Source organism: Tamandua tetradactyla, chromosome 7 (genome assembly GCF_023851605.1).
Source record: "Tamandua tetradactyla isolate mTamTet1 chromosome 7, mTamTet1.pri, whole genome shotgun sequence".
NCBI classification, from domain to species: Eukaryota; Metazoa; Chordata; class Mammalia; order Pilosa; family Myrmecophagidae; genus Tamandua; species Tamandua tetradactyla.
Window position 1 is genome coordinate 38284978 of NC_135333.1, and position 22125 is coordinate 38307102.

A 22125-nucleotide genomic window follows, 5' to 3' on the forward strand; every position below is an offset into this window, starting at 1 on the left:
CCAGTGTGGTGAGTCATGGCCATGGGGGCTCCTGGGGACGGGCAGCCCGGTTCCTCCGGGACGGCCCAGCAGGGCAGCTGCGTAAGCCCCACTGCTGGTGAGGGGAAAAGGTCTCATTTGACAGGTGCTGCGTAATCGGAGACGGGTGCCTGGTGACCCCAGATTCCCTGCTGCAAAATATCTCTAATTCCCATGAAGTGAGAGGAAGGGCCCTGGAGTGTGGGTCGATCTCTCAGCCTGTTTATAGGCACCTGGGGAGATGAATAACCAGCGGGGAATGTCCCGCCGGCGACGCGGTGGCCACGTGTCGTCGGTGACTGCCTAGCCGGGGACGCAGAAGGAAGCTTGGCATCCACTGGGGGAGTGATCTGGCGTTGCAGTGAAGAGACAAGCAGGTGTTAGGACCTGCAGGGGTAAGGCGGTATCCAGCTTAGCAACAAAGAGGAAGGGGGAGAGAAAGAAGTGCTCCCCCAACACTGCTTAATAAACGAAGTCACAGACAGCTCGTGCTGTGCTTGTATTAACCAGTGGATTAGGTTGTCCAGCTGTCCAAGAAGGGGCCAAGCGAGGATACTGAGCTTTGTTCACCCCATGACTTGGGTGGTTTTCCAGCAAGTGAGGTTGAGAGTGAAATTCGAAGGTTGTAATTGGAACCTGAGGTAAAAGGATTAAATGGGAAGGCTTATGTGGAAGTTACGCCCCCTTGAGGTGGAGTGGGTGAAAAACACAAGCAGACAGAAGGTTGCAGAACTTGGATGCGTTTTTTTGTCTCACAGTCCCAGGAGAAATGGGAAGATGTTAGTTCCACTTTCCTCACCTGAATCTAAGAATGCTGAAAAAAAGTTTGAGAAGCATGTTTTGCATTCCTGATATTACCTGAGTCCTAACCCCCCACCCACTTTTTGAAAATATTTTTAAAAATTATTATGAAATTGTGTTAATCGTTGGAAATAAGTTTAAACCAGGGGTTGGCAAACTCTTTCTGTAAATTTCCAAAGAGTAAATATTTTAGGCTTGGTGAGCCGGACAGTCCTTGTAGAAACTACTCATCTTTGCCGTTATAAGTGAAAGCAGCCAATTTGTAAGTAAACAAAGAAGTATAGCCGTGTTCCAATAAAACTTTATTTATAGAAACAGATTGGGTTTACTGGCTGCAGTTTGCCAACCTCTGGTTTAAGCCAACTCTTAAAATAAATATTTTGTATGACATATTATACTTTCTGGAATGTTCTTTTAGTGTTGGCCATTTAAAATACCCTGTTATTACGATCTGTGTAAGTTGAGCCCCTGAAATGATTCGGGTAAAACTGGGGGTAGACTTGTCGTGTATTGGGCTTGCTTGTCTCCATAATCTTTTTCCGTGAGAGAGGATTGTGAAGGTCCTGGAACCTGGGAGGTACTGAATATATTTGTTTTTCACCTAGCTCCCTTCTTCTTGAGAACCCTGCCCTTAAAAAAAATGCATCATGAAATATATTACACAGACAAAAGATAATACATATATATGTAATTTTAAAAAGAATTTAAAAAAAAGTACCCAGTTTAAGAAATAACTTTGCCTCTACTTTTCTCCCACTGTGCCCTTCACCCTCGGCACCGCCATCTTGAATTTTGTGCTTAGTGTTTCTTTGCTTTTCCTGGTGGCTTTCCTACACACATTTGCATCCTTTAGGTTGTTAGCTTTGCCTGGTGTTGAACTTTATCCGGTGGAACCAGGCTGTCTCTTCCCACCCGTGATTTGTGAGCCACCTAGTGTCGTGGTTTGGGGGTGAGGCTGGGTTGATGTGGGAGCCGGGGGTCATCCTTTTCACTGCTGTGTAGGAGTCCACCCTGGTAGCACAATGTTCTAGTTTGCTAGCTGCCAGAATGCAACACACCAGAGACAGACTGGCTTTTAATAAAAGGGGATTTATTTTGTTAGTTCTTCAGAGGAAAGGCAGTTAACTTTCCACTGAGGTTCTTTCTTATGTGGAAGGCACAGGATGATCTCTGCTGGTCTTCTCTCCAGGCCCCTGAGTTCCAGCAACTTTCCCCGGTGACTTATTTCTGCATCTCCAAAGGCCTGGGCTGAGCTGCGAGTGCTGAGATGAGGAATGCCGAGCTGCTTGGGCTGTGCTACGTTGCGCTCTCTCATTTAAACACCAGCCAATTAAGTCAAATGTCCTTCATTGCAGCAGGCAAGCCTCCTAACCAACTGCAGATGTACATCAGCAACAGATGAGGTTCACGTACCATTGGCTCATGTCCGCACCAACAGAATTAGGTATGCTCACCTGGCCAAGTTGACAACTGAATCTATCTACCACACACCAGGACTTCCAAACTCAGGAGAAGGGTGGTTCAGTGTCTGCTTTGCATGTGAATTTCCTCCTGCTAAGGTTTCTTTTTTTTTTTTAATCGTGATAACATATATAACAGAGAATTTCACATTTTAATCACTTTCAAGCGCACTCTTCAGTAGCATTATTTACATTCACAATGTTATGCTACCATCATCACCATCCATTACCAAGACTGTTTTATCACCCAAAACAGAAGTCTATACCCATTAAGCAATAACCCCCATCTCTACTACCTATGGTTCCTGTTAGCCACTAATCTGCTTTCTGTCTATGTGATTTGTCTGTTTTAGGTCTTTCATGCCAGTGAGATCATATAATATCTATCCTTTTGTGTCTGGCTTATTTCACTCAGCATTATGTCTTCAAGGCTCATCCCTATTGCAATAGGCATTTGCGCTTCTTTCCTTTCCATGGTTTTCCATGATTTGAGTGAACCACACTTTGTTATTCCATTCACCTGTCATTGAGTTATGTCTTAGAGGCAGGTTAGCAAGTGTTGAAGAGTCTAGACTCTGAAGTCAGGCTGCCCTAGTTCAAATTCTGGCTGCATCACTCCCTACCAGCTTGGACCTGATTGATAAGTCATTCTACGTCTTTGTGCCTCAGTCTTCTCAACCCAGTAATGGGGATAGGTATGATACAGAGAGACAGAGAATGGGAAGATGTAAAGTGTTCAGAACTGGCACCTGGTAAGTGCTCAGAAGGTAGCTCCTATACGCTGTTTACTTGCTAAAGCAAACATGCAATGGGTTGACTTAAACATTGGGAACTCACTGGCCCATGGTTTTGAGGCTAGGAGATGTCCAAAGTTAAGGTTTCAGCAAAGTAATGCTTTCTCCCTGCAGACTGGGGTTCTGGGGCTGACTGCTGGTGATCCTTGGACCTTGGCTTTTCTGTCACATGGCAGTGCGCGTTGTGGCCTCTCCTGGCTTCCCAGTTCTGTTGATTTCTGGCTTCTGGCTGATCCCTTTGGCTTTTTCTGTCTGACTTTCACTCTGTTTAAAAAGGATTCCCATAATTTGGATTAAAGCCCAACCTGATTCTATGGGGCCACACCTTAACTGCAGTAACATCTTGAAGACATCTTATTTGCAATGGGCCCACCCCCATAGGAATGGATTAAGATTAAGAGCATGTTTTTCTGGGGTACGGAGCCCCAGTCACCACACCCTCCTCATTATTAGAGGTTGGGTGAGAACTGACAAGAGAGTCCTTGTATGGGTTTCTCTTATTCCTATAATTTTACTGCTTGGCTCAACCTGACAAAAAACGCTGGGTCTGGAAGCTTTATCTCCATTTGTGGGAAAATTAAACACATTTAAAAGCAAATTAAATTAGAGCATCTGTGATCATTAGCTAGGTCGACTGTTTTTTTTAAATGTAATGTACCAAGCAAGATGCAGCTCATGGTGGCATGCTCAGTAAATATTTGTTAATACAAACAATAATCTTATGAGCTAATCAGCTCATAATAACGTGATTATTTTATTCTAAAACTAATGAAGTGACTATAGAGCAATAATGGCTGCTAAAAATAATCTCTGTACTTGCAAAAATTGAAAGACAAGACAGGAGGCTTATACTGGATTTCACCCAGGAGCAATATCAGAGGAGAGCTGGCTGTTGTCTCCTGGGAGGTGTCCAGGGGTGGCATTTGTGACCTTGGTCTGGATTGTTCCAGAACAAAATACCATTACCTGGGTGACGTAGAACCATAGCTCTCTTTTCTGGCAGTTCGGTGAAACTAGAAATCCCATATCAAGTAGAGAGCAAGATCTGCTCCCTCCAAAAGCTCTAGGGGAGGATTCTTCGTTGTCTCTTCTAGCTTCTGGCGTTTTCTGGCAGTTTTTGAATTCTTTGGCTTGTAGACACATCACTGCAGTCTCTGCTTCCATCATCACGTGCTCTTCTTGTGTGTCCCAATTTCCTTTTATAAGGACACCAGTCCCCTTAGAGTTAGGGCCCACCCGCTACAGCCTGACCTCATCTCACCCTGAGTTCATCTGTAAAGATCCTATTTCCCTAAGCTCACGTTCACAGGTGTTGGGTGTTTGGGCTCCAGCGTGTCCTTCTGGGGGACACAGCTTAACCCATAGCAGTGGCCTACAGGCTCAGAGGCCTCACTGTGTCAGCACTCAGAGGAGACTGTGTCTTGGGGTGGGCCTGTCTTGGCCAAGCGCAGGAGACCTGTGGATAAATCCAGATTGTCCACTTTGCAGCTTACAACGTGTGCTCTGTCTGAAGTGGGGCTGGGATCCTGTGCCTCAGCCCTTGGTACGCAGGGTACCTTCTTTTTTATTTGAAAGGGGCTCTGAAGACTGTGCTGGCTCAGTGCCCACAGCTTACAAACTTACTTTTGCTTATCATTCTATCCTATTTGTGGTTTTTTTTTTTTTTTTTTTGCATGGGCAGGCACCAGGAATCGAACCTGGGTCTCTGGCATGCAGGCAAGAAGTCTGCCTGCTGAGCCACTGTGGCCCACCCTCTATGTGTTTTTTTTTTTTTTCAGTCAAGCAAAACAGCAGTTCTCCTGATATATACTCCTTTAAAATAAATGCCACTCACTGTGTCAGGCTTGGGAAATTTAATGAGCTGGTGTTGTATCCCAGTTTCATTCTTAGGGAAAAAGAGGCACCGGGTATCACAAAATGTGAGTGCAGGATATAAATTCCGAGCATCACATACCCAGCGTCACTTGTATTGGCTACGAAAAGACCTCGAGCATCTTTTCCTTTAAAGACTCTCACTTAGCTCGTTTGCTAGGCAAGCTAGGGTGTGTTATTAAACAGAGGCAGAGCTTGCTGTCACTTGGGTTTAAATAGGACGTGTCATTCTTCGGGTGGTATGCTTGCTTGGTGGAGGGTGGGTATGATATGCCGGGGTCTCATTTTCCCTGCCTATGGTGCTTTTTCCACTTGTCATCGAAGGAAATGTTCTGATTCATGTTCTGAGAAATGTACTAGAATTTTGTGGCTGATTGTCTTGGGGTGGGGTGGGGTGGGCACATCTTGTGTCACCCTATTGGAGGCAAGAGGAACCTCTTTCCGTAGGAAAAGAAAGAGCTCCATACAGCTCCCTCCTCCTTCTTTTTCTTGAATAGATGTAACTTTTAGAGCACTTTTTAGGTTTACAAGACAGGCTATGCATAAAGTAGGGTTCCCAGATTCCCACCCTCCCCCTGCCTCCCCTGCCACAGCTTCCTCTCTTATTGACATCTTGCATTAATATGTGATGTTTCCTACAACCAATGACCCATGATTGATCCATTATTAATAACCAAAGTCTGTGGTTCCCATGAGGAACCATACTGTACAGTTCTGTGGGTTTTGACAAATGTCTCATGTCACGTGTCCACCGTTAAAATGTCATTCCGGAGAGTGTCCCTGCCCTAAAAAGCCCCTGGCTTCCCTCCCTCGCCCTGAAGTCCTGGCCACCACTGGGCTTGTTCCTTCTTAAACCATCTGACAAGTATTTGTCAAGAACCATTGCAGGCCTGCACCCCTGGCCCCAGAGGCAGAGGCAAATTTCATCTGTTGGTCGTCGCCCTCAGCAGCTGTGGCTTAGAGGGTGGGAGACAAGTGGCCGATGGTGACAGTTCTGTGGTCGCTGGTTGGAGGAGCCTTTCCCAGGGCCGGCCATGCCCAGACTCAGGTCTCGCCCATGGCTGGGGATGCACCGTCACAGAGGACACAGCCCCTGCCCTCCAGGGTGCAGCATTTGAGTCCAGCCACTGCTTGTAGAGATGAGTTGGGAGGTGGCTTGCTCAAGGTCATATGAAAAAGTGTCGTGGGTAGGGCGAGCCCCAGGTCCTAGATTCAGTTCTCCAGTGGCCTTCTCTCTGCCACCGCCTTTCACACCAGTTCCCCTCCCTGGTGTCCACCGTCTTTGGTAAGAGGGAGCCTGGGATGGTTTTCCTCCCAGGTTTATGTGGAGTCGGTGGGCTTCTTGCCCGCTTCCTGCCCGTGTGCCACTGTGGAAGGGCAGAGGGCTGGCGTGATGCTGCGACCGGGGGACAGTACACCCCTCTCTGCTGTGCTCCCTGGTGTTCATGGGGATCGCAACCGGGACCCTGGCTCCGTCTTTGGCTTCCTTCCCACTGACACCACGCGCTCCCAGGCCTGCAGAGCAGACCTTCCTGGTCACTGGGGCAAAGTTGATGCCAGATCTGCAGCGCTTCCATGTGTCATCCTGGGAAGCTGTGCTGTGCAAGCCATGGTTTCCTTGACTGCCTCTTTCCACCGACCTGTTTTGTGGAGAGGGCTGCGTGACTTGGAAGTGACAAGACCCAGATGGAGGATGTGCTAAAAGAGTGCAGCAAACATTTGGGAATTGAATTCGTTGGAGGGTCCAGCCAGGTTTCCCAGAGAGAGCAGTCTCAGGCTTTGGGATGGGCAGCCCCCGAAGGTCTACAGCGTGAACTTGAAATGTGGCATGTGCATGGATGGGGCTGGGTGTGCTTAGAGTATTGAGTTGCGCTGGCTGGGAAACAGTGCTCCTGAGAGCTCTCAACAGGGTGCTTAGAACTAGAGGGGCCTTTGCTAGCTGTCTTTTTTTTAGTATATGTGCTGCCGAAGCGAGCACTGCTAGCTGTCTTTTACGTGGATTGTCATGGCTTTGCCTAATTTCACAAACTGTGCTTGGGAGGCAGGAGAGAGGCATTTGCTGGGCTTTGACCTGTTATGGTACTGGGTGAGGGCCTGCTGTTGTAAGGAGATGAGGGGCTCTAGGGAGCTTGTCCCAGAGGCTAACCCAGACTCCGGAACCTGTGTTCTCTCTCCCCAATCAGGCTCAAGTTACTCATAGACTAATTTGGGGGATTTTGATGGGAATCTTGTCCATCTGTTTTGTCTCCAGAAGGGCAAGTATCTGTCTTCTAGAAAGCGGTGGCTCCTTGGTGTGGGCACCCGTGTGCCTACGTTCTGTAGTACCTGCTGCTCCTGGAGCCATGAACTTCTTCTGGAGCTGTGAGCTGCTCCTGGAGCCGTGGGCTTCATCTGGAGCTGTGGGCTGCTCCTAGAGCTGTGGCTGCTCCCATGAGGGGCTTTATTAGAAGTCTTCTCTTTGGGGAAGATTCTATTTTACTACCTGTTAGTAAGCTCTTTATGACTTGAATTGTGCCCCCCTAGGACTTCAGAGGGTAACCTTATTGGGGAGCAGGTTCATCGCAGACGGAATTTAGTTAAGTTTGGATGAGTTCATCCTGGAGTAGGTGGTTCCTCACCCCATGTCTGGTCTCCTTATGAGAAGAGGAGAAGAGACACAGAGGCTGGGGGAGAAGGCCCCAAGACGGAGGCAGAGACTGGAGTGAGGCAGCCATGAGCCAAGGAATGCATACATGGTCCACAAACTGTCAGAAGCTAGAAGCAAGGAAGGTTCCTTCCCTACAGCTTCAGAGGGAGCAGGGTCCTGCTGACACCTTGATTTTGGTTGCCTGGTCTCCAGAACCGTGGGAGGATGCATGTTTGCTTGTTTTTTAATTGAGAAATATCCACACATATAAAGTTCATCCATAGTATACAATCAGTGGCTCACAATATCATCACATAGTTGTGTATACTTCACCATGGTCATTTTTAGAACATTTACATCATTCCAGAAAAAGAAAAAAAATAACTCATACTTCCATACCCTTTACCCCTCCCTCTCATTGACCCACAATGTTTTAGTCTACCCAATTTTTACCCTTTATCTCCACATATTATTTATTTATTTTTAACCTTTATTTATTTATTTATTTTTACCCATCTGCCCATACCCCTGAATAAAAGGAGCATCAGACACAAGGTTTTCACAGTCACATGGTCACATCATAAAAGCTATATTGTTATACAATTGTCTTCAAGAATCAAGACTGCTAAAACACAGTTCATCTGTTTCAAGTACTTCCCTCCAGCCACTCCAATACACCATAGACTAAAAACGGGATGTCCATATAATGCATAAGAATAACCTCTAGGATAACCTCTCGACTCTGTTTAAAATTGCTCAGCCACTAAAACTATTTTGTCTCATTTCTCTCTTCCCCTTTTGGTTAAGTAGCCTTTCTCAATCCCCCAATGCTGGGTCCCAGCTCATCCTGGGAGTCATGTCCTACTTTGCCTGGGAGATTTACATCCTGGGAGTCATGTCCTACGTGGTGGGGAAGACAGTGAGCTCACCTGCTGAGTTGGCTTAGAGAGAGAGGCATGGCTTGTTTTAAGCCACCTGGTTTGTTGTACTTTGTTACTGAAGCCCTAGGAACCTCAGGCACCCAACCTCCACTTTTTTCTGAAGGAAGCAGATATTTTGTTTTCTTGTTGATCTTCAAAGTTGTGAAAAAGAAATAAAAGTCATGACACCACAAGCATTTTTGAAGGCTTTGTGCCAGGCAGGTGGTGATGGGCGGCCCCCTAATCACCTGGTTGGGATTTCTGGTGTGACCAGCCCCCACCCTAAGACCGCAGGTGTGGCTGGCCCCAAACTGAGTCACCTCATTCGCATAAACCATGTGCTTTTGGGGGGACCCATCAGGACTAATAAAAAGCCTCCTATCACCCTATCACTCAACCCCTCAGGACATTCCAAGGATATAGAGGTGCCCTCCCCCTTTCCCCCAGCCTGTCCAAAGGCTAGACCTCTTTTCGGAGGCCAAGTTCCTTCCTTTACACACATTTATCGACATTCCTCCCACTTTGATAGAGCTCCTGGAAGGCAGTGCTTTTGTGGTCTTTCCTGCTGCTCCCCAGGCCTGGCCACTGCAAGTCCTAGGAGACCCTAGGACTCCAGATGTGTTTATGATTTTTCCAGCACATGATGTTTCCTTTTTTTTTTTTTTTTTGCATGCTATGTGGTGGGGGTCACGTTTCATTATTTTTCCATGTGAGTATCCTGTTATTGTAGCACCATTTGTTGAATTTTTTATTGTTTGTTAGTTTTGTTTCTTTTGTTTTGGGGGAAGTGCATGGACCAAGAATCAAACCCAGGTCTCCCACATGGCAAGTGAGAAGTCTACCACTGAACTACCATTGCACTACCATTGCCCTTTTGAAAATTAGGAAATGTTAGATGGTGCCTCCTTTTGGGACCCGCCCTCCAGAAGCTTCCTGTTATTTTTGTACCCACCCCCCACCCAAGGAGCCGAGTGGCAGCTCTAGGCATCTGCTTGGCTGATTTGGCAGCTGCAGAAATGCCACTGCTTCCAGGTGGCCACCCTTCTCTTGCCCTGGCTGTCCTCGTGGGCAGTCACCTGGTGCTGTGTGGACCAAAGCCCTCTCTCCTAAGTTCTCTGAGCTTAGCCTTTCAGGAGGGTAAGTGTAGGAAGTCGGGCAGGGCAAGGGCCACAGGTGCCCCCTCTGCCTTTGCTTTCCTGGTTTTGGCCTCCCTCACATGTCCCCCAAATGGAAGAACCCTTGGTGGCAGCTGTGAGGGCTGAGTCTGCCTTGGGTTTCACGTAGTTGCTATTAGGTCCCCATGTGTACCTTCTGGGGTGGCCCTTGATTTGCACCAACTCTAGTGGGAGTGAAGTATGGGGGGGCAGGGGTGACCCTGGATTTTACTTCTGGGCGGTGATTCAGGCAGGGAACTGGGGGCTGTCGAATTGCTTCTGGGAGTCAGTCCGACAGTCCAGTGACCACCCACTGGCTGCCCTAAAGTCCTTTCCTCACACACGTTGCTGCGGGACAGGGCCAGCGCATCACGTCCCCATGTAAGCCACCCTGGGACTTGGTGGGGTGACCCAGTGACAACTCCAGCAGTCAGCCTTGGGGAACGAGTTTTCATCGGGAGTTGGAGGTTGGTAGTAATTCCCAGAAGAAGAGCTCATACTGCTGTCTGTGTGTATGTACTGCTCTGCATAAATGCATTTGATCTCCATAGCAGTACTGAGGATGATGAGTTATTATCCCCATTTTACAGACAAGCGACCAGACGCAGACCGGTAACCTGCCCATAGCCACACAGTTTTGTCTCTACTAGGTGGCTCCAGTGGCCAAGGAAGGAGGGTGGGGGAGCAGGCAGAAGGCGGTGTAGTTCTACTTCCTGATATCCCAACTTCTAGAACCTTCCTTGGTCCCTGCACCCAAGAGGCAAAGGGAGAAGTTGCAAAGGTGGGTGTAGTTCTATTTCTTGACCTCACCCTTTCCAGAACCTTCTGTGGTTCCTTCGCTTGGGTGAACGCCTCCGAAAGCTGGTCTGCCAGCCTCAGTGGGTGCAGCCCCGGCTCTTGCTTAGGCTTTCTGCTTCTGGTATTTGATTTCTGTTGTCGTGGCAATGGGGTGACAAGTGTTCGGTGTGTCCGTGTTCAGACCCCCTGCCGTCAACGGCAGCTAGGAGATGCAGCTGGAGGGCGGACATGTGCCTGCGGTTATTGCCACATTCCTTTCAGGGCTCGGGCGGAGCACCTGCCCTCAGTCCGCCTTCCTCCACAGTGAGCTGTCCACAGCCCAGGACGGAGCTCAAAGGCTCATCAGAGGCCCAGCGTGCTGTTCATTTTGTCCCCATCCCAAATGCGCCTTAAGTCACATCAGAGGAGGGCATGCTGCTTTCCTTCCTTCTTTACGTGTTGCGGGTTTGCTTTTCTGGGGAGCAGTGTACGTTACCCATGAAGCTGTTGGTCGTCAAGATGGAAATAATATTTTGTGGTTAGCAGGGTTCTATCGTCTAAAAACAACTCAGTCCTTCTGACAGCTTGACCTTCTGGGACCTTCCTCAAAGATTCCCTAAAGGGGCCGTTTCCTCAAATTGCAAGTCATGGTGGCGACTTGGCTTGCGTCTATAAATATGAGTGTTATGTGCACGTCTCCGCTCACTGCCTGGCCCACCTCGCACGCGTCTTGGAGCAGCGTGGGGCATTTCCAGCGCTTCCTTCAGCTGCCACCCTCGTCACCAGTGAGTTGTCTTACCATTACTGACTGAAGTTACACCAAGATCAGCTCATAGTTTCTTTTCTGCTTTATGGGTAACTTGTTTTTATAAGGAATGGCCCATGGCTGGGCTGACTGATCTTTCCCGGGAAGTTGAGAAGTGGTGGTATTAGGTCAGTGGGGAAACTGGCCCTTTGTTATCTCGCGTGCCTCAGGTGGATGTGTGGGGTCTGACTTTTGGGATGGAGCGTGTTGGAAAGTTTCCCACTGTTCTGGTGGATTATAGGTATCTTTGGGCCCCGAAGAATGGGGTTAGGGAACATTTTCAGGGTCAAGTTGTAATTGAGATTTTTTTTGGGGGGGGGCGGGGATCAGATAAAATGGATTCCCTTTAATGGTCTTTTGGTTCTTTCTCTCCCTTTTAACTAGCTGTTCTTCACCAGTGTCTGGCTTTTGTGAAGTCACCCCTGGTTAAGAGATTTGTCCTTTCTGTCTTCAGGAGGCAGCAGACAGGGAAGGAGCTTTGCAGGGGGCAGGTCTTGGGGTGAGCCGGGCTCTGCCGCTATCAGTGCTGGTCTTAACAGTTCCCATAATCACCCAGATGTCTGTTTTCCTCTCCTGTGACCTGGGAACACCAACAGGTACTCAGTGTTTCTGTGTCCCAGGGGGCTGTTTCAACTTCTTAATGCCCTTTGCCTCGTGCAGCCCTCATAACTTTATTTTGTGTTTGAGGAAAGCAAAGCCCAGAGAGGTCACACAGTGGGTGGGAACAGCAGCCCGGCACCCCCACTGGTGCTCATCCCCTCTGCGGGGAAGCCGCCTCCCCGGACCTGCTGGGGCATGCCGTGAGCTGGTCCTGCCAGTGCTCTGGTGCTTTTTGGCATAGGAAGTTCCCAGCAGACTTCCTTCCCCTGTTTGGTGCGATAAAAAATACTTTTTTTCCTGGGCTCTGCCTTATATGTCCTTAGAGAAAGGGACACCAGGGCCCAGGTCTGCAAACAAAGAGAGACAAGCCCTTCCTTCAAGGAGCTCACAGACAGACTTTGCCTTGGAGCCTTGGCGTTCTATTTTAGTGGGCTTTTTGTCAGTGTTGGGGGGCATTCCTGGAGGAGCCCCCAGCATTGGAAGGAGGACCTTGTGGAAATCCAGTGCTGGGAGGCTGGCAACCCATTCTCTGAGCAGCTCTTCAGAAATGATACAGACCTAACATAAAAGACCAAAAAAAAAAAAAAAAAGTGATCTAATCAGACAGAGTGGCTCCTGAAGAGCAGGAAGGGGGATTGGGGATCCCCTCGATTGGGGATCAAGGTTCAAGCTTCCTTGAACCTGTGTTTACCTTGCTCTTTCTGGCCTGCAGGCTTAGAGCCTGGCCTGGCCTAGAGCGCAGGCCAGTGTCCCCAACTGGTACAGGAGCTGAGGGTGATGGAAGCAGCCACTGAAGGGGTCCGTAAGCCCAGCTCACGCCCAGCAGTGTTTCCCTGAGACCATCTGGACCAGTGCTGGGTTGGGGTTGGGGAGGGAAACCCTCAGCACCCTTCACCCCCCTCCCTTGCCACAAGATACATTGGCACCGTCAAGGCTCTGCGGAGTCCTGCAGAAAGAGAAAAGACATCTGTTTCACTTTGTTGAAGCCAATATTTTCTTCACTTACTTGACTCTGGGCTCGATTCGTGTAAGCCCCGTGAATGTTCATGGGACTCACTTTGGGAAATACCGACGGAGACCCTGTAGTGAGATGTCTTGCACATGTATGTAAAGTGCTTTTTCAGTTTTTCTCAGGTTCTGTTGGACTTCATAAAATGCAGAGTGATGTAAAAACCATGCTGCGGGGTCGCGTGGGTAGTTCAGTGCTAAGATTCTCACCTGCCATGCGGGAGACACAGGTTTGATTCCTGGTCCATGCATTTCCCAAAAACAAACAATAAAAAATTCAACAAATGGTGCTGCAATAATGGGATACTCACATGGAAAAAGAATGAAATGTGACTCCGCCATACAGCATGCAAAAAAACCCCACAAAAGAACATGCTGGATGTGCTTCTGTCTCAAAGCGCAGTGGCTGGTGTGAGGAGGAAAGCTGTTAAATTCTGGGATGTTAGAAGGGGGTCCCCATGCTCAGAGGGGTCGGGGCCTAGAGCTCAGTCTCCTCTCTTTGTGGTCCTTGTGGTTCCAGGTGTGCTCACAGCCGCCCATCCCAGGCCCCCAACTCCCAGCCCATTGATCAGCCTTTGCACCCCACAGTCTTTCCTGAGAAAGAAGAGCCGGACGTTTGCTGGTCGGCACTTCAGAGGCACCCTCTCTCTTCCTAGCATATTTAACCATCTTTCCTGTTCCAGGATGGCCTAAAGCAAAAGGACATGCTTCCATTACCATTAGCAAGTCCCCTGCCTGCTGGGTATGTGGGGATGGAGGATTGGCACCATCTTTTTCCTCCCTGCAGGCCAGACTCCTACAAGTTGCCTCTTCCAGGCAGCCTCTCTGGATTACCATCCATTCCCTCTCAGGTCCCACAAGATTTTCCACAAATCTAATTTTTTTTTTTTGTATATCTCCTGGATGCTGAGACCCTTGAAGGGGGTCCTGCACCTGACTCTCCCTGTCCCTGCCCTGTGCTCATACCAGCCAGGCCTGATGCAAGTAGAAGTCCATGGTTGACATCTGTTGGTGACTGAATGAATTCATGCATGCAAACCAGGCCAAATCTCATCTAATTATACCATACAACTAGTATTCAAAGACAGGCTTCTTTTGTTAAGTGGAATAAATTTAAAGTTAAAAGTGAATTCATACAGCCATATGTCCATTTTCCCAGCTCCTGACTCATCAACATCTCACAGGCCAACTACAGGTGTAAAGAACAGAGATACAATGTATCCTGCAGCTGTGGTCTCCAATAGCAACATTTCTGAGGAGCCAAGGAAGTAGGACAAGCCTTTGAAACTGGGGGTGTGCTTAGATGGAAACTTTCATCTGCTTGTAGAAGGCAGAGCATGTCTGTTGAAAGGGAGAGAAGCAGGCAGGCACCAGCAACCTACAGGATAATTACCTGCCTTCCCTGGACAGCTTTGTTCCCCCTCTGGGTGCAGGCATCTCCGGCTGAGCTTGGGGACTGGCCTGCTCTGGTAGGACCCCGGGGTAGGTGTTTTCACATGTTCTCTCATTTAATCCATACCTCAAAAGAGGTAGTGTTAGGGCACCTGCTTTGTTCAGTTGTTCGGTTAGCACCTATTGAGGACCTACTGTGTACCACACCTGTGCTAGGCTCTAGGGACACACACAGGGTCCCTGTACCTGGGGAGCTCATATTGCAGCTGGCACCAATTGGTAAAACTACAGGTGAGGGCGGGCCACGGTGGCTCAGCAGGCAAAGATGCTTGCCTGCTATGCCAGAGGACCCAGGTTTGGTTCCTGGTGCTTGCCCATGTAAAAAAAAAAAAAAAACTACAGGTGAATAGAACCTGATTTATTCACTTTCTGGGTAGGAACTAAACCAGGCGCTGTGACGGCCACTGCAGGAAGGTTATGGGACAGGGGTCCGGGAGGGGTCACATCATATCCCCCTTAAACAGTGCTCAGGTTGTAGCCCTGGCACATGCAGATGGGACCTTCGATGGAAATAGAGCCTTTGCAGACGTGAGGCCACACTGGATGAGGGGGACCCTGAATCCAGTGGCCGGTGTCCTTGTAAGGAGGGGGAAATTTGGACCCAGGGATGGGGACACAACGAGAAGACGACTACATGATGACAGAGGCAGATCGGAGGGATGCATCTGCAAGCCAAGAAACACCAAAGATTGCCAGCACCAGCAGAAGTTAAGAGAGAGCCTGGTCGGATTCTCCCCGGGATGTTTCCAAAAGGAGTGCAGCTCTGCTCACACCCCCATTTAGGACTTCTGGCCTCTAGAGCCGGGAGACAATAAATGTCTTTTGTCAGCCACCCAGTTTGGGGAGCTTTGTTCTGCAGCCCTGGGAACTGGTTCGGAGGTGGCAGTGTCAAGCTGGGGCTGAGGCTTCCCCAGAGGACCAGCAGCCTTGCCATGGCGGCACAAGAACTGGCATATTTTTGAGCCACACCGTCCGTTCAATGGCCCGCCCAAGTGAGTGCGTGGGTGGAGCCTGGAGAAGGAGGTTCCCCTAGCACTGCATTTCTGGGACTGTGGTCAGCGGGGCCTCCAAGCAGCAGCTGTCCAGGCCGTATGCTGCTGGTGGCACAGTGGCCTGGTCTGGCCAGCCGTGCCCACCTGGTGCCCCCAGCTGTTGCCGTTGGGGAGCCCCCTGGGACCGGCTGTACCGAACAGTTACCCTGCCACTTCCTGGTGTCTGTTGGGAGGGCAGGTGCCTGGGTTGTCAGGGTCACCCAGGGGGAGGCGGGAGGCCAGGGTCTCGGGCTGCTCCCAAGCGAGCCTCTTGCAGCCCGGGGGGTGAGGGCCAGGGTCGGCCTGTGAGGCAGAAGCAGAGGATGCTGACAGCTTCCTGCCTGCGAGGAAGGAAGGGTGGGGTGTGGAGAGAGTAGTCCTCCCCTGGCTGCCCTCCCAGGACCCCAGTGGCTGGGTGGGTGGTGGGAATCTGGAGTGTGGGGTGCACCCAGTGTAATAGATGGACAGACGCACTGCAGAGCTCACCTGTCCCTGGGTCCACACAGGGAGAAGAAAGCAGAGGGAGAGGACTCCAGCTGTCAGTTTGTGCCAAGGGGTCCCCCTCTTCCCCAGGTGAGAACCTGGGCTCCGAAGCATCCACAGACAACTTCCATGGAGGAGGTGGTCCATGCCAGCTCCCTCTGCACAGCAGCTTTTACTTAGGGAGGAGCCCAGAGGCCAGACACTTCTCTGCCCCCTCCCCAGCCTCCCCCAGTGCTCGGACATGCGTGTGGCTTTGTGACACGCGTGCTGTGCCTGTCACCGAGTGTGCCAGGTCACCTGGCTGGAGGTTTGGTGACCCTGTTACCTGTGGGGGGAAAACACTGGTGGTAGTTACTTTTTGCCTTGGGTAAACAACTGGTTAAGGAGTTGGAAAAGACATATGCGCTCATTGGTAGGGCTCAGCGTTACAAGGGGACGGGTGTGGCAGGGACTGGTAGAGGGAGCACTGGATTTGGAGTCAGAAGTACCTGGCAAGCCCTTGCCCGTCTCCTTAGAAGCCCCGTCCTTTCTGAATCCTTGTTTCCCTCGGGATACTGCATCGAAACTGCTCAATACAGGGTCCGGCTCTGGGCAGTGTCTTTCTTCACCCCTCTTTCCAGAGTATTCCTTACTTGAGGTTGTGTCCCCATTACTGATGACAGATTGGGCCTTGCAGAAGTTAACTCCTTTGAGGTCACACGCCCAGAAGGGCAGTTGGGGCCAGAACTGCCCAGGTCTAAAGCCCTCTGCCTTCCCGCCCTGCCACCCTGCCCCTCTCCCTTGCCAGCCTTATCACCTTGGGAAACGCATCAGGGAGGGACAGGAGGAAGTGTCTGGACGCAGTAAATGGCTACCGGTGTCCTGCAACATGACCTCCTTTTCTTTGTCGGCTAGCGATGGCACTCCTGGGACTGGGGTGCTGTGGAAAGGCATGCTCGGAGCTGACAACTCTGCTATGCAGGCTGGGATTTGCTGAAAGGGCAGCCTGGAGAAAGAGCCAGTGGGCCCTGCAAGTGTTTGGAACTGGTCGGGGCTACTATCAGAGGATGTGGCAGGATTGAGGGGACATCAGGTACTCTGGGGTATAAAGAAGTGATGGGAAGGTTCGGGAGAGGCTAGTGGGACACAGCTGTAACCCAAAAGGACAAGCCATCAGCACATTCCCGGCGGCTCCCCGTGAGCGCACTAAATAACCAGGCCAGGGAGGAGGGTGGGGGGCGGTCCAATGCACCCTTCTCAGTGCCTGAGAACCTGCAGGTGGATGGGTGGCTTCCGATCTTGTTGACCACGGGGTTGTCATGTTCACTTTGCACATTTGATGGATGTGCTGTTAAACGGTGACCCTTCTGGGCCTCGGTGACACACAGCGGCCTGCACAGCCTTGGCGGGAGCTGTGCTTTTACCCAGGTGTTGCTCAGATGTCCTGCCTACGTGGCGGAGGCCGAGGCCATGTCACTTACTCTCGTGCTGCTGTTGCTTAGCCCAGTGCCTGGCAGCGGGTAGATGCTCAGCAAGACCGCTGCAGCCAAACAGTGTTTCTGGCTTTTGAAATGATGAGGAGTATTTGGGGCTGCCTAGAGGCCGTACTTGTTTCCTGTGGCCACAAGCATGGAGGTTTAAAACAACACAGATTTATTTTCTTAAAGTTCTGGAAGGCAGAGGCGCTTAAATGAAGGTAGCACCAGGGCTGCCTTCCTTTCCTCAGGCTCCGGAGGAGAACCTGTTTCTCTGTCTTTCCCTTAGCTTCTAGAGACCACTCACGTTCCTGGGCTCATGATCCGATTCTCCAGCTTCAAAACCAGCCTCGAGGCCTCTTGCACCCTTTCTTCTGCAGTCACATCGCCTTTTCCTCTGCCTCTGGCCCTCCTGCCTCACCTCTTATGGGGGCCCCTGTATGACATCAGGCCCACTTGGGTGATCCAGGATACCCCATTCTGAGGTCCTTAACTCGTAGTCCCACCTGCAGAGTCCCTTTTGCCCTGTAAGGCAGCATGTCCACAGGTCTTGGGGATAAGGACTTGGATACCTTCTGCAGAGCCATTTTTTGGCCTCCTGCAGAGACCAAAAAGGAAGGAAGAGAACATAGTTCCTACGAGTTGCAAAAAGAAATATCAGGAAGGAGTGTTAGAGTCCTGACACCCCCGTCCATCCATCCATCATTGAATTCAGTGACTGCTTTGGGCTCAGGCCCTGTACCAGGAGCTGGGGAGGCAATGCAACCGCACCACTGCCCCTGCACAGTCCTGCAGCCGCGAATCCAGAATCCAGTAATAACACATCTGTGCGCCTACACTTTCAAACTGTGATAAAGCCTTGCAAAGAAAAGAACAAGGCGCCGTGGGGACGTGTGAGTGGGAGGTGAACCTGGCCTCGTTTGGGGGGGTAGAGAGGGAATCACAGCGCGCCTCATTTGGAGTTTTCCCTCCAAAGCCTGGGCTCCAGGCTGGACCCCTGGGAGCACTGGCTTTTGGAGGGCTCTTTCCTCTTTGTTGTGACTCAGGCTTGGATGGAGCTGTGTTGGGTGGAGCCACCTCCTCGCTGCAGAGGGCTGAAATGTTGCTTTGGCTCTTTGAGTACCTCAGGTGGACACAGCGCTGCCGGGACCTGGGGCTGGTGGCTCCCAGCACCCCCACCTGCCTTTGGAAGGTGCCTACCTCTCCAGCCCGCCCCAAAACCCTTGTTGAAATAAAGCGTTTGCAGGTTGTCTCATCTGTGGGTGCAGACGGGGCACTAGAGGGCGCTGTGCCCCCGATGCCTTCCACTAGCCTCGTCCCAGGTTCTCCCCCCCCCCCACCCGAGGGTTTTGTGGCAGGTGCACAGGAGAGTTAATTTTTTTTTTAATGACTTAATGATTTAATCTTCTGCGTTTCTCAGGAGAGCACACTTTGCACTTCCCTAGATACGATGGGGCATTACCGAGCAGATTAATTAATATGAGGCATGTGCGGGAACCAGCCCAACTTGCTTTTCCAGGCGTAGGTTTTTTCTACCTTCATTTCTGTTTTCTCTTGATTAAGCACATTTCTTTAATATTATGTTAGTTGATCAGGCTCGCTGGAAATGATCAGAGAGTTTTGTTACCTCCCCGTCCAAGCGAGGCCCAGGGCACAGCTTGCTGACAAACGGCTTGGCTCAGAGACCCCGGCCGACGAATGCAAGGGGGCTTGGTGGCACGGTCGCCATTTTTTATAATTATCAGTGTCTTTTGGGTTTCCTCCCTGCCCCCACTTTCTGCTGCTTTATTTTCCCCCTTATCATTACCTGATGACAGATTTTCATGATCTGTGATTAAAGTACTCACTTAAACCCAGCCTGATTGAATCGGTAGAAATATGATAAACGCACCTTCTAAAATCCAAGGAAGCAAAGTGCACAGGGCAAAGTAATTGCCGCTGTGTTAGGTCAGGTGCAGTCACTGTCCTGTGATTGCTGGGCACTTTGAAAGGAGGCAGCCTGCACTTGACTACAGTAGGGGACAGAGACAACTGGAGGTGACATAGGGGAGTCATTTTGGGGTGGGGCAGGGGAGCGCAGATCAGGGATGTGTTCACAGCAGAGGTTGGGAACTGACCAGGTGACATGCTTTGTAAAATGCTCCCAGAAGGCTCACACTAGATGACAACGGCCCTGGGAGGCCTGCAGGGAAGCCGGTGCTCCCCAGCTGCCCGAACCAGGCCGCGCTGGGGTCCTCTGTCTCTCGCGTGTTGCTGCAGTTTGATTCCACCCCCTGCTACTGGAGTTCTTCGGAGCCTCCCGAGGGCCGTGTGGCTCTCTCCTCCAGGTGCGAGCTGCATCTGACTCTGCGAGCTGCATCTGACTCTGGCTAACTGCTGACCACTTGGAAAGGCACGGTGCATTTTTCCGAATTGGTGTTGCAGGGGTTGAGCTGTGCTGCCAGCGCGGGCTGTCGGCCATTCTGATGCCTCATGGAAGGCTGAAGTTCTGTTATAATTCTGCCTCATTAGCATCTGGATTACATGGCTAGCGACCTTGGAGGCAAAATCAGGAGCCCCAAGATTAGCGCGTGCCCGGTTTGCAGTTAGTGGATGTCATGGTGGTGGCTTCTTGGAGAACAGGTGGCCTTGGCATAGGTGGCCCCTGGAGGAGGCAGCATGGCCCTCCTGCAGCTATGCCACATCTCGGCACTGATGCATACCTGAGGCTTTCGGGATTCAGGCTTGATTTTGTTCCATCTGGGCGAGCATAGCTTTCCGGGGTCTCATCTATGTGCTGGGCCTATGTTTGGGGGTACAGGAGCGAGTAGGACATGTCATTGCCTTCCAGGAGTTTATACTCTAGCAGTAGACAGACTTCCGAGTGAATTGGTTACAAACTCTGTGGAATCAGGGGCCAAACCTGTACGCTCATCCTTGTACTCCCAGGCCTCCTGCGTGCCTAGCGTGCTGTGCAAACTTGTGAGGATGGGTGACATTGAATGGCACTGAGCCTCTCCCTGAACCCCAGCACAGGTACAGCCTGTGTGCTTGGGCAACCACCTCTCCACATATACCACGTTATTAGATTAGTTGTCATGACAACCTTGTGACTGAGGTCTAATGATGACCCCTCATCTTGGTTTCCCGGGGCTGCCATACCACAAATTTAGTGGCTTCAAACAACAGGAACTTCTTCTCTGATGGTCCTGGAGGCCAGGAGTCCCCAGTCAAGGGCTTGGCAGGGCCGCCCACCCTCTGAAACCTATAGGGGAGGGCCCTACCTCCTGGCTTCTGGTGGCCCTGGGCTTTTCCTGGCTTGCAGGAGCACGGCTCCGGCCTCTGGGCCCATCTCCACTGGGTCCTCTTCTCTCGTATCTTGTCTGTGTCCTCTCCTCTCCTGAGCACCCAGCCTACTCCAGTATGACCTCGTCTTAACTAATCCATTTGCAATGACCTTCTTTCCAAGTGATGCCACAGTACGAGCTCTGGGGGCATTAGAGGACATTGACATCTTTTTGGAGGACAAAGCTCAACCCATAATGCCCCCTTCATTGAGGAGACCTGTAGAAGATTTGGGGAGCTAAAGGTCATTTAGGGCCAAGGTCCTGTGGCCCCTCTGTGAAGAACTCCTCCAGCATCCTGGGTTTGGGGGGAATTCAGAGGAGGGGAGTGATTCATTCTAGGGAAACACATGGAAGAGAAGACTTTTGCTGTGGATTTGGAGAGGGTGGGCGCTGGTCCTGGTGGTAGGTCGATGCTCCTGGAGAAGGCCCAGTGTGTACAGGCCATGGAGGACCGGGGGTGGGGGCAGAGTTCAGCCAGAGGCTGTGGGAGAAGGTTCTAGAAAGGTGGGCTGGGCCGGGTGGCAGACAGTCCTCCACGGCCGGGGGCTGTCTAGACTTGCTCTCCGGAGGCAGTGGGGCACCGGCTCAGTGTGTGGCCGTAACCTGGGGGTCGCTGTGGGGGTGGCTCGGAAGAAGGAGAAGACCAGGCCCCCGAGGTGGAGTGGCCGGCGGGCGCGGATGCCGCTGGCCTCCCCCAGGCCTAACCGCTGCCTTCTGCCTCGGCAGACTGTCCTCGATGCGTCGACGGAGGAGCTTGGATAAGCTGACCCATTTGGGCTTTCAGTCTGAAAAAATGACCAAACTGTCCTTATCCCCGAGAACCAGAAGCGCTTTGTGCAGAAGGCCGTCGGCCCCTCCTGTGTCCTGGTGTCTGCTCGCCTGAGCGCGAAAATGGTAAACCTGGCATTTCATGTGCACCTGGAAATCTTTCTTCCTATTCTCCTTCGCCTTGAGACTTCGTTTTTCTATAGTTCTAACGTTTTTCTGATCACTCTGGGAACAAGAGAGAAGAAAAGGCCTGTGTTTCTGGGCCAAGTGCATTACCGGTTTAACCTTAGCTTCTGAGCGTCAGCTTCTTTTTATATGCATACACGTAAGCAACTTTTGGAATGTGGAAGACCCAATTTCCCTGAGATGGATGGATGTTTGCCCTCTTGATGGTCTCTGTTTTGGATGCAACAGCGGGGGTTGGGGGTGGGGGTGGGCTAAGTGCACACCAGTAAGTGAGGTTTTGGAACCATTGGTTCAAACTCTGCTTGGACCACCAATCTCTGACTGGAGAGCAGGACACTTCCTCTTCTGAGCTCCCTCTCCCATCCGCGGTAATTGGGTTCTTGGTGACACGAGACTGCCAGGCTAATGTCAGCCTTAATGGAAAACTCTTTTTTCCACCCAATTGAGTGGCTGGAGGGGGAATGTCTCACAAGAACAGCCTGTTCCCAGTTCTGACTTTATTTCTCTTACCTAAATTCTCTATTTAGATCCATTTTGCCCAGGCGAACACATTTATTCATTCTACACATATTTATTGAACTTTTCGTGTG

General features: G+C 50.7%; 1 protein-coding gene and 1 long non-coding RNA gene across 4 annotated transcripts in view; one reads left to right on the plus strand and one right to left on the minus strand.

Moving 5' to 3' along the window:
- PARVB (parvin beta) overlaps positions 1-22125 on the plus strand; it is a 130801-nt gene that overhangs the window by 27095 nt on the left and 81581 nt on the right. The window contains exon 1 of one of the 3 annotated variants that reach the window (XM_077169129.1): positions 11020-11207. The exons of 1 other annotated variant lie outside the window; for it this stretch is intronic. In XM_077169129.1, the coding sequence (XP_077025244.1) occupies position 11207 (1 nt within the window). In that variant the 5' untranslated portion in view covers positions 11020-11206. Of the gene's footprint in view, positions 1-11019; positions 11208-15676; positions 16214-22125 lie in introns of those variants that run through there. One more of the 3 variants, XM_077169128.1, reaches the window with a different exon arrangement.
- Positions 11939-16063, minus strand: LOC143691108 (uncharacterized). The gene is made up of 3 exons (XR_013179351.1): positions 15805-16063; positions 12519-12773; positions 11939-12385 (listed from the first exon to the last, which is right to left on the minus strand). It is a non-coding gene; the product is annotated as an uncharacterized LOC143691108 (long non-coding RNA).